Source organism: Phascolarctos cinereus, unplaced genomic scaffold (assembly GCF_003287225.1).
Source record: "Phascolarctos cinereus isolate Bilbo 61053 unplaced genomic scaffold, phaCin_HiC Scaffold_726;HRSCAF=1367, whole genome shotgun sequence".
In the NCBI taxonomy this organism is placed as follows: Eukaryota; Metazoa; Chordata; class Mammalia; order Diprotodontia; family Phascolarctidae; genus Phascolarctos; species Phascolarctos cinereus.
The window spans coordinates 375,578,618-375,593,840 of record NW_027556098.1 but is presented as its reverse complement, the minus strand read 5'-3'; the positions used below and the strand labels follow the sequence as shown (position 1 = coordinate 375,593,840).

General features: G+C 43.7%; 1 protein-coding gene across 4 annotated transcripts in view; it reads left to right on the top strand.

Annotated features, from left to right (window-relative positions):
- RCAN3 (RCAN family member 3) overlaps window positions 1–14,090 on the top strand; it is a 34,037-nt gene extending 19,947 nt beyond the window's left edge. For all 4 annotated transcript variants that reach the window (XM_020983114.2, XM_020983115.2, XM_078145590.1 and 1 more), the window contains 3 exons: window positions 3,964–4,137; window positions 5,438–5,609; window positions 8,835–14,090. In XM_020983114.2, coding sequence (XP_020838773.1) covers window positions 3,964–4,137; window positions 5,438–5,609; window positions 8,835–9,019 — 531 coding nt within the window. In that variant the 3' untranslated portion in view covers window positions 9,020–14,090. The remainder of the gene's footprint in view (window positions 1–3,963; window positions 4,138–5,437; window positions 5,610–8,834) is intronic.
- The last annotated feature ends 1,133 nt before the right edge of the window (window positions 14,091–15,223 follow it).

The window sequence follows — 15,223 nt, the reverse complement described above, 5'->3', positions numbered from 1 at the left end:
TTCCTGGTTGGATGTTATTGACAGAAAACAGAAGAGGCCAAGTATGAATATGAGGGCATATCCTACATTGGCGCTGTGTGTCTGTCGCCTATCTGTAACCTGTTGTCTTTAAAAAGAAAAAAAAGGTAGTTTTATGCTGGTTACATGTTTCTTGGCAGTATGTTTAATTTTGTTCTTAATAATTACTGCTGAACTATAGGCAGTAGAATACCATGTTTTGTTTTACTTTGCATAGCAGGTATATTACAAAATTGGGCAGTTTCCCCAAAACTGAGGAAATACCTGCCTCAATTGAAGTGAGTAAAATTTTAAGAATAGTTTGATGTCTTTAATTTCAACAACTTTCATTTATCTGTGATCTTAAATATTAGTAGGTTGATATCATTCGTATGAATATCGGAATGTCACCTCCGTTAACATGCCCGGTCATTTCTGGGACACTTTTGGCCATTTGTCCTGCAAAGGGCACAGGTGCCTTCCTGTACAGAATAAAGACAAGTGGTGGTGAAGCCACGAGGGTGTGGATTGCTTTTTAAGCAGGCAGTTCATAATGCCTGATTGGTTGAGGACCTTTGGCAAATGAGGTTTTCTGAGAACTGAAGCTTGTCTTTTCAAATGCCAAAACGAGTTCATTTGAACCATTTGGGATGGAAAGATTTCTCTAGAATGTTTGTAATACTCCTCTTCTTTCTCAAACAAGCATCGTGGAGCGTAGGGTAGGCTTTCCCTGATGACCCAGCGTTGTCATCCTTGTGGACATTTCTTCCTGTGGTGCGACCTGGCCAAGCACAGGACTGCTCTGTCTCTGCAGCTGCAGATTCTCTTCTCTTTCCTTTATCACTGTTAGGCTGCTCTTGTCCACCAGCATCATTGTGCTCTCCATGCCACATCTTCCTTCTGGCCCATTGACTCTGGGAAAGCAGATCGTCCAGCTGGTGAGATGTGTTGGTTAAGTAAGAGCAAATGGGGTCAGAGTGTGGGCTTTTCCTAGGGGATGGCACACATGACTGTATGACCGCTCTTCCAGGTATCTCCAGGGCCTCTCCCCTTCCCTCATTTAGTTCCAGTTTAGGCCGGTGGAGGTGAAGTTTTCCCAATTAATTAGGAGGTTACTATAACTGAAAAATAGTGGCTTTTAGTTGTAAATACCCTAACAAAAATGATTTAAATAATAGTGATGTGTAAAGCAGTGAACTTAAAAGTATTTCTAAAATGTTATAAATTTTTGCAAAGGAAGTTTTTTGGGATCCCACAATTTTATACTCCCCAAATGCCATTTTTTAAATTTAAGTTTTTGGTTGCCTAACATGTCAGCCTGTATCTTAGGAGTATCTTAAGGCACGTATATTAAATTAAGCTAAGCAATTCCTGACGTAAATTCCTGATAAGAAATTAGATGACAAAATAAAACTTTGATTTGTCTAAATATCTTTATATTTGGATTGGATGTACTCTATGCAGGGTAGCTAGGGTGGCAAAGTGGACAGAATGCCAGACCTGGAGTCAGGGAGACTTGCTGAGTTCATTGTGTGATCTTGGGCAAGTCACTTTATTCTGTTTGCCTCAGTTTCCTCATTTGTAAAATGAGCTGAAGAAGGAAATGACAAACTACTTCAGTATCTTTGCCAAGAAAACCCCAAATGGGGTCACAAAGAGTTGGACACAGTTGAAAAATGACTTAACAAAATGCTATGTATAGTTGTGCAGAGAGGCTCTTTAAGGATAATTTATCACGGTGGGGAGAGGGATTCAGGTGAGGGAGAAGGCAAATGAGACCTCCCATGGGATCCCAGCCGTTTCAGCTGGTTCCTGTTTGGAGAAGAAGAGCTCAGGAGCGGCCAGCGTGGGATGTGAATTCTGCACGTTGGTTCCCCGGGGTTGCAGGAGAGTCGTACCTCTCTGCCAGCTCCTGCGTGTTAACCCCGTGCTGCAGCATGTTTCTGGCATGAGGAGATTCCAAGGGAGAACGTAACTAACAAGAAACGGCTCTGGCAGGATTCGTTGCCATTGAAAAGTCACTGCTGTGGAGAGAAGGAGGGCGCCGAACTGTGATTTCACTGGCACAGTGACCTCCCTCCAGCGCAGGCCTGCGGCTCTCCCTGAGAGCCATCCAGTGGCCTGAGAGTGACTCCCCCGGGCGGAGCCAACCCATGGGCTTCAGAGGCTGTACTTGAATCTGGGACTTCTGGCTCAGAGGCTGAGGCTCCACGCACTTTGTCCCACTGCCTCTCTGTGGTGGGAAAGTAAGAATAAACAGATTGGTTTGCCCTGGCTTTTACACCTGAAGCTATAGAGGTGGCGCAGCGGATAGAGCACACGCAGCACCTGGAGTCAGGAAATCCCAAGTTCAGTCCAGTTGCAGGCCCTGCCTAGCCCAGTGACCCTGGGCAAGTCACTTCACCGCTGTCTGCCTCAGTTTCCTCCTGAAAAATGGCTGTGGGAAGAACACCTTCCTCCCAGAATTGTTGTGAGGAACACACATTGGGTGTTGTGAGATTTTGCAAACCTTGAAGTACTATAGAAACGCAAATTCTTGTTATTGTCATTGTAGTCTAAACTGAACAAAGTTCTTTGGTTGTTTAAACGTCCTGTGAGAGTCTTCCTTGGTTCCTTGTGCAGTCTGTCCAAACTCAGAGCTCTTAAAATGCTGCTAAAGTAGGACATCAGTGAAGTGTTGACTTGATATTTCACAGTCATGGCTTGAGTATTTTCTAAACAAGAAGATAAATTTTGCTTATTTGGGGGATAATGATATTAATGATGACGAGGAAAGGAAAGGCACACAAATGATGATTGTTACATTTTTGGTCACTATATTCCTTTTTCATATTCCAATTTCCAAACCGTGAAAATGCTCTCATTCATTTATCTGTGGGTCACAGAACTTAGCAGCAGGAAGCTGGTTGCCTCTTGGTCTGTTTGTTGTGAAGTGAGTCTGATTTAGTTTTGAGGCTAATGCATTTCTTTTCTGAATTAATTTTTTTTTCTGACATACTTGTTTAAGTGAGCGAGGAGTAGACATATGAACTCAGACTTTCCTGGAAGCTGGGGAAAATGTCACATAGAAAAATACAAATTGAGGGGAAAGGGTTTTTCCTCAGCATTGAAAATTTGCCCAGTTCATGTCAATAAAGGTGCTAAGTACATACAACAAAATCACATTTTTATGTGATACTTAAACAGAAATGATTTCTGACAGAAAACATTGAAGGTAACTGGTAAAGAAATGTAATCTTTATTATCTTTGTGTAATTGAAATGGAAGTTTTCTATATCCTAATTCATTGATGAGGAGGAATTTGAGCAGACTTAATTATCAGGCTTGATCCAGATATTGTAGCTATTTATACCCAATAGAAAGTATCTAATTCTCACTTTTTATAGAAAATAAGATTTTACTGAATGACCTTGTGTGAGTCGTACAAGATACTTGGACCATAAACACAAGGAGCTTGGGTTATGCCCATCTTCCATAAGGGATGTGTCTTTGGTAGAGGAGTGGGTGACTCTGAGGAGTGTGCTAAGAAGTTGCTAGTGGCTTGAGTGGACCCTTTGCTTGGCCAGTCCTTCTGGTCTAATGCGGGTATTAAATACCATACTGCATACTGAGGGCTGTTGGAGAGATTAAATAAGACACAACCCCTGCTTGGGTGGAACTTACAAACTGATATATTCAGTACCAATTTAACAGCAAACAAGGTGGCTCTCCAAGGCATATCTGTAAAATGAGGACCTTTTGGAGAAACTCGACAAATTAGCAGGCTAGGGAATCCCATGAGTCAGGAGAAAAAAGGGTGTCAGTTGTGAGAGTGAAAGTGGTATCGGTGTAAATAGTTTAATTGTCTTTTGGCATAAAAGTGTCTTTTAGTACAAAAGCGTTCATGATAGACTTTGTGTGCCATTGCTTTGTATTTCCAGTGAATGAAAATTCCTTCCATTAAATACAGTTTTTCTCTTATTTTAGGAGAGATTTGAAGCACTTTTTACAATCTATGATGACCAAGTTACATTTCAGTTATTTAAAAGCTTTAGAAGAGTCAGAATAAACTTCAGCAAACCTGAAGCAGCAGCAAGAGCCCGGATAGAGCTTCACGAGACGGACTTTGATGGGAAGAAGCTGAAACTGTATTTTGCACAGGTACTTCAGGGCACGGATTGTGCCCCTCTAAACTTGTCCTTTTCTCTCGTTTGTAGGAGGTACCTTTTGGGGGAGGGAACAAGTGTGGATGGAGCTCCTACTGTGTGCCGGCCCAGTGCTAAGTGCTTTACAATTATTAGCTCATTTGATCCTCACAACCACCCTGAGGGATAGATACTGTTCTTATCCCCATTTTACAGATGAGGAAAATGAGGTGGAGAGCAGCTAAGTCACTTGCTAATAAGCATTTGGGGCTGGATTTGAACTTAGGTCTTTCTGACCCTGGGCCCAGCACCCTGTTCACTGTGCCATAGCTCCCTAAGGTCAATTATGTGACTAGGCAAAATCCCTTAATCTTTCTAAGTTTCCTCACCTGTAAAATGCAGGGCAGGGGCAGATGCGATGGTTTTTTGAGGTCCCTCATAACCCCAGATCTGCAGCCTGATGAAAGAGCATCAGAGGAGGAGTACGGAGTCCTAGGGGTGGTTCCCAGATCTGCTGCTGACCACCTGTGTGACCTTGAAGAAGCCCTCCCTCTGGGCCTCATCTTCTCTATATACAGAGTGAAAGAGGTGGGCAAGCCGATCTGAGGTCTCTTCCACCTCCACCAGTGTGTGTATCTAGGAACAGAAGATGGGAGCTCGAACCCCATCTCTGCCATTCTCTAATGACCTTGGACAAGTCATTTGCCTCATCTGTAATATAAGGGGATTTGTGGAGAAGCCCCCTTAGGCCTACGGTGTGCTGCAGTGGCAGTGAGTAAAAGGGAGGAGACAGTTTAGAATTTAAACATTGCTGAGGGGAGTGCGCCTGTAGCTGACTAGAGCTGGCTGGACATAGTATCCTAACCTCTCCATTGGTGTTCTTTTCCTTTTAACTAGAATCACTTAGGAGGAACTGGTTGAAAACCCTAGATCTCTTTTCCTTTTCTCTTTCATGATTTGAATATATTTAAATTTCTTTCTTTTCACATGTTAGATATTTTTTCTATGTGATGAGAATGTTATGTGCCCCATTGAGACTCTGACTGGTTCCCATCCTCCCAAACAGAGGACCTAACAAAATAGACTTAGGTACATTGGTTTATGTCCAGCATGTCTGAGATAAAGGAGAAAACAAAACGGCTGAGGCCCATCGCCTCACGTGCTTCCTGGATAACCTTTAGTATTATTGTAATGCTGTAGTAGAGAGTTTTCCATTTGCCTTTTATTAGTGATGTGGGGATTTAATGCCCTGATTGGGCATTACTGATAGAAAGCCTGGGAATCCCAGTTGACCAGGTCATTCTTTGCTTGTCCAGGTCCAGATGACTAGCGAGCCAGGAGACAAAGCGTATCTGCTTCCCCCGCAGCCCGTCAAGCAGTTCCTGATCTCCCCGCCGGCCTCTCCTCCTGTGGGGTGGAAGCAGGGTGAAGACGCGATGCCTGTCATAAACTATGACTTACTTTGTGCCGTTTCCAAGCTGGGTCCTGGTAAGGACCTCTTTTCTTGCATGGATTTGGGGGAATTTTTTGCAGCTGTTGCATTAAGAGCTGTGCCCAATGTGTGGGCTGTGTGTGGCATGAGGTAGCTGTGGAAGTTGTTGTTTGTTATATTGTCTGGTTCACTTTCTGTACATCTTTCTTGTCTCTTCCTCTCCTCCTCTGTCCTCCCTTCACAAGAGCAGAAGAAACGCCACGTAAGATCTGAGTTGGGGCAGCTAGGAGGCACAGTGGATAGAGCACCAGCCCTAGAGTTCAAATCCGGCCTCAGACAGATCAGGCCTGCGTGACCCTCAGCAAATAGCTTAACTCCAGTTGCCTCTCAGACAAAAAGATCTGAGTCGTGAGTGTTGATGTGGATATTTTGTAGAGAAGTGCAGCTAGCCTGCCGTAAGGTTAGATTCAGAGGTGGGGGAGGGAGGGCTGTGCCTTGACAGCGCTGACCTCTCGTTATTAGCATAAGGGCTCCTAACCGGAGGTCAGTTTTCTTGGGGTGTTTTGAGGACTGAATTTCAATAGCGTCAGTCTCATTTATTCTGTGGTACACTTAAAATCCTTACTCAGAGAACGATTCCATGGGCTTCACCAGACTAACTGCCCAAGGAAGGGGCCAGGACAGAAGTGAGGACTGCTTCGGTAAATGGGGCTCACCCCTTCTAGGCCTTTCGGGTCGTCAGACATACAGTGCGCCTCTCTCATTTGACACAGAAGCAGAGGAGAGCCCAGAGTGGGGAGGTGCTCTGTGAGGCCGTCATCTTGGTTCCCAGCACATGGAGCAGACCCTCTGTCAGTGCATGGAGCTTCGTAGCCCTGTGAAAGGGGAGCCTCCAGTGCGTGATCTGTCAAGGGAGAAACTAAGGTGCAGCCAGTTGGGTCAGGCAGACAGTAGGGTTGGCCAGGTTGCCGTTGACTCTTCAGACTCCTCATTTCAGCACCTCTCATCCCAGCTCTGATCAGTCCCCTTTTCCCCACCTCTTCACTGCACAATCACCTAGAATTTGGGAGAGCTGTTTGGTTACTGACCCAACTTACCAATCACCAGAGACTTGAGCTGACCATTTAGTGGCCTTTCCCAGAGCTCCACAGATTCTCAGGACCCCAGAGATTTCATTAAGCCCACCCACATTTATCTGTCTCTCCTTTCTTTTGTACCCCACAGTGTAAAGGGGAAAGCACAAGATTAGGAGTTAAGAAGGGGCAGCTAGGTGGCACAGTGGATGGAGCACTGGGCCTGGAGCCAAGAAGACCTGAGTTCAAATCCATCCTCAGACACTTACTAGCTGTGTGACCCTGGGCAAGTCACTTAACCCTGTTTGCCTTAATCCACTGGAGAAGGAAATGGCAAACCACTGCAGTGTCTTTGCCAAGAAGACCCCATGGACAGCACAGTCCACAAGTCACAAAGAGGCAGCCATGACTGAACAACTGAGCAAACGACAAGTGAAGAGACCTGGCTTTTAGCCTTCACTCTGCCTCTAGTGAGGTGTGTGACCTTGGACAGCTAACTTTTCTCTGAGACTCCGTTTCTTTAGGTGGCAGAAGGCTAGTTTAGACTAGAGGTCCTTTAAGGACTCTTCCATTAATGTCCCCATGCAGTCTAACATTTTATGATCTCTCTTGTTAAATAATCATCCTGCCTGTGCCCACTTCAGTAACATCAGACAGGGTAAAGTGGGCAGCTCACTAGGTATCTCTCCCCTGGCAAGTCCTTTAACCTTAGGGAGCTCAGTTTCCTTGTCTGAGCGCTAAGCTCACACTGGGATCCACTTCCTCACTACCCCAGGATCTCAAAACAGTTACATGTAAATGAACTGGGAGGTCGTAATGCCCAACACTTTAACTGTTAAGTAGTCTTCAAAGACGCCCAATTTTTTTCTTTAAAGAAATTAACTTTTAGGAGCAGCTAGGTGGCACAGTGGATAGAGCTCCAATCTCGGAGTCAGGAGGACCTGAATTCAAATCTGGCCTCAGACACTTGACACTTACTAGCTGTGTGACCCTAGGCAAGTCACTTAACCCCATTGCCTAACCAAAAAAAAGGGAAAAAAAATTAATTTTTATTTACATATTTTAGTTTCTACTCTAAATTTCCTCCTATATCTCTCCTCCCAGAGAGGTGTCCCTTATAACAAACAAAAAACCAAAACAAAACAACCCTACAGAGGGAAAGAAGAGGGGGAAAAAAATTCAGCACAACCAGTCAGTCTGTAAAAAAGTCGACATTTGCAGATTCTGCTCTGTCCTTTGCAGGAGTGGATGAGTGTCCCCTTAGAGCTCTTTTTTGGGGGCAAGCATGTCCTTTGTAGTTCTGCAGCGTTCACTTTCCGTTGGTTTTTGGTGGTTCTCTCTGGTTACATCATTGGAGTCATGTATATGTTGTGTTCTTGGCTCCGATGACTTCACTTTGCATCAGCTCCCATGTGACTGTCTGTGCTTCTCTGTAGTCAGTGTATTTGTGGTGTCTTACCACACAGGCTTCATATTCTCTCGCATTTATGTGCCATGGTTTATCCAGCCATTTTCAGTGGGCATCTATTTTGTTTCCTTCTTATCTACCCCCCAAAGTGCAGCTACAAGTATTTTGGGGTATGCTATGGAGCCCTTTATCAATGCAGAGAGGTCTGGTTTAATGATCTATCCCCGATGGCTGTGTTTCTATATATTCATATTTTATCGATTTTTTATTTGAAAACCCTTTAAACAATCAGATTATTCACATATAAAAGAGGCCTTGCCTTGCGTCCTCTACTGGATAGGCCACCCTTCATTTCTGTGTCTCTTGTGATCAGACCGACCCCACACAGCTTCTCTGAAAACTATTTCACACACAGATTGTTGTAGTTTTTATTAAGCCTCCTCCTTCCAGGCATCAAACAGGTTACCTTTGAAAGAGGCATTCTTTACCAGTTGGTTTAATTCTTTTCTCAACAGAGAAGGTCCTTTTTCTGCCCTGTGAGCACCAGGTTGCTCAGTTTGAGCGGCCTTGTTTAAAGGGCCAGGACCTCACATGCATCTCTGCCCCTCCAAGATTCAGCATCTTCTTGGGTTTCAGAGATTCATGAGTGTCTTCATGACCAGAGGGGAAAGCTCAGGCAGATGGCTTTAATTCCGTGGTTTTCATTGTTGCTCCTCCATTAGGTGTGTTTTGTGAAACAGCCGAGTGTTTTGTCTTCAAGGAACTTGCCACCCCATTCTTGACTTTTGTTCCTTCTGCAGGAGAAAAATACGAGCTTCACGCAGGGACCGAGTCTACCCCAAGCGTGGTTGTTCACGTCTGTGAAAGCGAGACTGAAGAGGAGGAAGAAACGAAAAATCCCAAACGGAAAATCGCCCCAACCAGGCGTCCTGAAGCGCCTTCGATGATCCGAAGCGATCCTCCGGCTTTTGGCTGTACACTGTGAAGGTAGCAGTGGCAGGAGGGACCTCACATGGTCTTGGTCGTGAAGAGCAGCTTTCTGCCCCCTGCTGCTGGCGTGGGTCAGTCAGAGTGTCAGGGGATGGACGTGCTGTGCTCAGCAGTCCTGTGCTCTTCTGAAAGTCGTGTACATTTTACATAGTACAGGGTAACAGCAGATTTCACTAGTGATTGTCTTTCATGTTCGAATTTTAGATGATATTCTAAACAGCACTTTAATTTAAAGGATAGTACCGCCCCCCAGTGTAGCATCTCTGACATATTTTACTAGTGGAAAATTAGGAAGTTGGTTTTATTTTTTCCAGCAATGTTAACTTCTCTAATATCATGTAGCATGGGGTACCAAAAACTGGAACTATATTCACCCAGTACAGTACCATTTTATGGATTTAAAAATCTAGTCTCTAGCTTAACAGTTCAGCGTGGGTATTTTTGTACTGGTATACTAGCTTCTAACTAATGTATTGATCAAATGTTAATGCTATTCAGTATATACTAACATTTTTGCACGGCTAGAAGTCTAATGTCTAGGAGAATTAATAGAAAATGAATCGGCCCATTTCAAAGTATTTTTTCTTCAACTTTTTGGAAAGAAATGCCAAATTCACCTTGATTGATGAAAACTTTGGCATCTTTCCATGTGCATATTGTGTAGTGCTCTACCCTTAACAGAAAGTCTGGAGGGAAGAGATACACAGAACTCCCTTCCTGATGCCTATGCCTTCTTAGAGGCCGGCTCCCTGCGGGACACCTTGCCAGTAGGCATGATTGACTGTGGTGTCAGATGGCTGATCATAGATTGCCATTTGCAGCTAACTGTGTTCCTGTCTAGAGTAAAAACTTGCTTTCAGCCGTTCAGTGTTAGTCTGTTAACTTCTCTATTGTTGTACTGATCACTGGTCCTTGAGGCTGTTTGTTTTGTTATGTGTGTTTGGTTGTGTCTGTCCCATAATCCAGAGAAAAAGAGATGACCGATTTTCTGAAGGTGGCTTGTAATTTGAAAATAAGTCTACACACTCTCAGTTTTCTGTTTCTAAGAGTAGTGGGGAAGAAAGAAATCGGCTGACTCATCACATTTGCTTTGGGGATGAAGCATGTCTGCTTGTGTTCACTAAAGTACAGGACGGCTTCTCTATTGTGCACGGGATACTTCTGAGAGGAAAAGCACCTTTGGAAGTGCCCTTCAGTGGGCTCCAGATATTTCTGGTACCTGTTACGGAGCATTACCTGTTCTAATGACAGTAAGATGGATTTCTGTGGGCTTATGTTTCACTGCAGATACTTTTTTTTTTAATCTTCCAAATGTCCCTGGTCCTTCAGCATTCTGAAATCTTCCCAGTTGCATGGGGACACACACACACACACACACACACACACACACACACACACACACACACACACACACACATGCACGCACACACTCTCTCTCTCTCTCTCTCTCTCTCTCTCTCTCACATATTTGCTTCTGGAATCTGTCACTGATAAATTCTAATGTAAATTTAGTAGAAGTATGATCAATCAGCAGCTTCCTCAGTTCCAGTCAGCATTTGGCAGCTGATTTGACACCCATTTAACGAGTTCACTTCATAAATCTGAACTCAGGACTGCCAGTTATCTTCTTGCCCAGCAGGCCCCAGGTTAGAGTTACAGAATGAGTCCTCTCAGTGAGGAGATGGCATGTGTTTTAAATCTACTCGAGAACACATTCAGGCTCCTCCCAAGTAGCCGTGGTCTGTCATAACTTTCCCAGTGGCCACAATCCACGAATTTTCATTCCACTTCCCCTTCTCCTGCCAATTACGACACGTCCCGTCAGTGAGACAGGAAGCACTTTGTAGTCTCTCTGCAGTACCAGCTGCCCACTTCCCCCCTGTTTTTGAGAATGTTGGATGGGCTAAAAACCTTTTTAGAGAGTGAATTCTTTTTAAACAAACTACCAATAAAGCTTTGAGGGAAGGAGTCAGCTTGGCCCACCCTTGGAAAGGACCTTGGGCAGAGAATCCAAAGGCTGAATCCTGGTTCCGCCACAGAGATCCGTGGTGTCACCTGAGGCAAATGTTGCTTTCTGAAGCCTCTGTTTCCTTATCTGTAAAATGAAGGGTGTCCAGCTAAAGCTCTCTAAGGCCTCTCCCAGTGCTGGCATTCTGTGTTTTTTGTGAGGGGGGAACATCGACAGTTCCAGTGCACAGTTTTCATCAGGTGAATGTTTAAGTAAAAATTATCCACACCTTTTGGTTTTTCATTATTGGAATCACTTTGGAACCTGACAGGTCTTGTAGCTTCTGGCTTTGGGGCAGTTAGGCATCCTGCCCACTTAACTGTCTTGCAAAATGAAGAACTCTCCTATGCACCACTTTCTTCTTTTACCAAATTCCTGCAGTGTTTTTGCTATTGAAATTGTATTGTTGTAAACCAAGTTAACATTTGTACCCAGGTCTGAATAACTGTCATGGCCGTGTTTTCTCTTTATTTGAGCAAGCAACTTATTTAGAGAATTTTGAGAAAGCAAAAGGTGCCTTGTATCAGGGGAGGAGGGAGGAGAGAGGGAAGGTGATTGATGTGAATACAAAGACTAGAGTGGTCAAGAAGGACGGTGCCCTTTTGGCCCCCTTGGTTCATTCCATGGGTGACAAAGACTCTCTGCTGCCATGGTGGATTCAGGTGAGGACAAGAGCTTCCATAGGGCTTCTGAGAAAAGGATGAATAACCTTGTAAATCAGAATTGTGGGTGTTGAAGGAGTCTTTTCGTGGAGGCAGTGGAGGTGTTGCAGGACCCAGAGGCCTCATGTCCCTTTGTGCTCCGGGGATTTGCCTTTGCTTCCCTGAAGGCGGGCTCCTGCCGGGTGTGCCATGGAGGCAGAGTGCCCACAGAACCTCAGAACAGCTGCTGAACACCGAGGATGCATTCCAGAAAGCGGGGTATAAAATTATCTAATTTCTTTCAAAGAGTACTTGAAATCCCCGCTGCATAAAGCACCACAAGAGGAAAAAATGAAACCTGGTGCCCCTGAGACCACTGAAGGACACCAGAGAGAAGGTAGTTTGCAGGTGCAGTCTTCCCCGTCCTTGGCTGTTGTGTTTTTAAATAGTAAACTAGCTTTGATGCTTTGTGGGGTTTTTAATGTTATAATTCAGTCCAATGGAGCATAATGGGAGTCTGTCTAAATATCCTCATCTCACTAGTCAAGCATGCCAGCAGGATGCATTGGTCTTTTCAGAACAAAACTGTAGTGAAATTTTAAGGTAAATGTCATGCTTAAAACCTGTGTCTAATGTGATAGAACAAGACCCTGAAACCATTTGGAAGTCTCTCCAGCACATGTCTTACACCAGACTGGGATTTCATCTTCATGCTTTAGAGGGGAAGCAGAGGGATGACTTGGGGAGGTGAAGACTCACTTTAAAGGGGAACCATGATGGATGATAAAGCAAGAGCCCATTTGCGATTGAGTATATGTTTGAGGCTGCCCAGCATCCTTTGGCCTTGTTAGACTGTGGCTTTACTCACAAAGTGAGAGTTACCAGTGTACAAAAGCAGTAGGAAATCTAACATCCCCCAGGGTCTCCTGGTGCTGTTGTTCACTTTATGTTTCTCTTTTCTCTAGAGTTGTGCTCCTTAAATTGTATGAAATGAATTAAACTTCTATGAACCACTTTTTTTTTCCTGCTTTATATAGCCCCACCTTCTGGGAGCACATTTTGCATTTAATTTGCTAGTACTGAAAATCCAAATTTACATAGACCATGACAAGGGAAGGGAGTGGAGATTTGGGCAGCCATTTGCTTCTTATCTAGAGAAGTCTGTCTGTGTAATAATAAACATTCCCCAAGTATTCATTGAATGAATGAAAATAAGACTTGCAGATTTGGCACAGTGTTTGAATGTGTTGACTCAGTGGCGTAACTCCCTTTTTCTGCCATGATGTTTGCGACATGCACGAGGCACTTTCCGTAAGGAGAACCATTGTTTTGCTTATTGAAAACATATTTTAGATGCCCAGGAGGCTTTTGTTATAACTGGCATAGATTAAAGCCAACTGAAAAACAGTAATTGCTAGACTCATCGACCAAAAAGGTTACTGGCACCAATATTGTTCAGAATCAAAACTGTCCCCAGGATTGGGAAGGCCTTTCCTGCTGAGTGAGGGGTCCTTGGATGGTGAAAACCACAACCTTTCCTGACCCTCTGCTGTCTTAGGCCCCTGGAATTTGAGCTCTTCTGGCCTGCATCTTTCCTTCTGTAATCAAATGAGATAGTATTTGTAAAGCACTTAGCCCAGTGCCTGGCACACAGTAGGCACTGTATAAATGCTTATTTCCTTCTCTTCCCTCTCCTGCTTCTTGAAGCAGAATCATGGGCCCAGGGAGTTCCTATACTCCTTGGAGGATCTTTTTCCAAATGTACATCCTCATTATGATGAAAGGCCTGCCTGTTCACATGATGGGTTTTCTCTATTGTTTTACTCATTTAAAGTCACCTATGGCTACGATTTGGGAATGAGACAAGGAGTAGATAAAGGCAGTCACTTTGTCATTGTGCCATATGATTTCTCTGTTACTCTTCCTGCAGTTTTTCCAAACCAGAAAGAGTGTTTACAGGATGTACTGATGTCCATTTCTGTCCTAACATGGCGCCCGCAGGAAGAGAGGTCTCTGTAGACTGTTTTGTCCAATTCCCAGTTCACCCTTTTACATGCGACTGCTCAGATCCCCTGCTTCATGCATTGAGTCATTGTTTTCCCTGATTCCGGCTTTGAGCTTGTCTTGTGTTTCAGAAGCCCTTCCTCCCTCTAGGGTCCTGGGAGGTGTGTCGTATGTCCGTAATGCTTGTACATGCTGTCCACATTGTAGTGTCCTTGAGGCAGTGGTCTTCAGTGTAGTCAGTCTTGTGTGTTATCAGCAACTATTGAGTATACTGTACTGCAAGGACATTCCTGTACCTTGTGCTGTAAAGGTAGCAGAAGCAGAATGTAATCCTTTTGGAAGCTTACTGATTCCTGCTAAGAAATTTTTGTTTTTCAAAACTGTAAGAAATAAAGTTAATTTTTTTAAAATAACACAGTGAATTGTTCTTTGAGTGGTGATTTCATCATGTGGTCAGTGATATGAAGGTGATACTGAATTAAGACAGAAATACAGAGTGATGATATGCAGTCCTTTGCCCTAACTCCAGAGTTCTGCCAGAGTTCAAGGTGGGTAGCTCCCTGCTGCACTTGTAATAGAATAAGCCAAAAACAGAAGTCGGGGGTGGGGATAAGGTGGGAATCTGGGAATTTGTATCCAAAAATGCAGTGAACTATCCCATAAAGCCTTGAATTTCCTTTTACCAGTTATCTCCATTTGGATGACCACTCCACAGACAGGTTACCAAGCAGATTCCTGTTTGAGGTAGGGTTTGAGCGAGGCAACTCTGAGGTCCTTGCCACCTCCTCTGAGACTCTGACATTTACTAACAGCTTCAACCTTAGGTATATATGTAAACTTCTCTCAGCTCACATATCCTCATCTGTATAATGGGGATAACAGTATTTACATATCTGCATCTTAGTGTTCTTTTTTAAAATTTAATATTTTGTTTTTCCCCAATTACATGTAAAACAATTTTAACATTTCTTTTTTCAAATTTTGAGTTCCAAATTCTCTTCCCCCTCCATCCCCCTCCTCATTGAGAAGGCAAGCAGTTTGACATAGATTATACATGTATAGTCATGCAAAACACGTTTCCATGTAAATCATGCTGTGAAAGAAAACACAGACAAAAAAAACAAACCCACAAGAAAAATAAAGAAGATAAAGAAAAAGTATCTTCGATGTGCATTGAGAGTCCACCCGTTCTTTCTGTGGAGATGGACAGCACCTTTCATCATAAGTCCTTCAGAACTGTTTTGGATCATTGTGTTGCTGAGAATAGCTAAATTATTCACAGTAGATGGTCACACAAAATATTGCTGTTACTGTGTTTAATGTTTTCCTGGTTCTGCTGATTTCACTTTGCATCAGTTCTTGTAAGTCTTTCCACACTTTTCTGAAGTCCGCCTGCTCATCATTTCTTACAGCACAATAGTATTCCATTACATTCATATACCACAACTTGTTCAGTCATTCCCCAATTGATGGGCATCCCCTCAATTTCCAATTTTTTGCCACCAATTAGTAGTATTCTGAGGATGAAACGGGGTCATGTATAAGA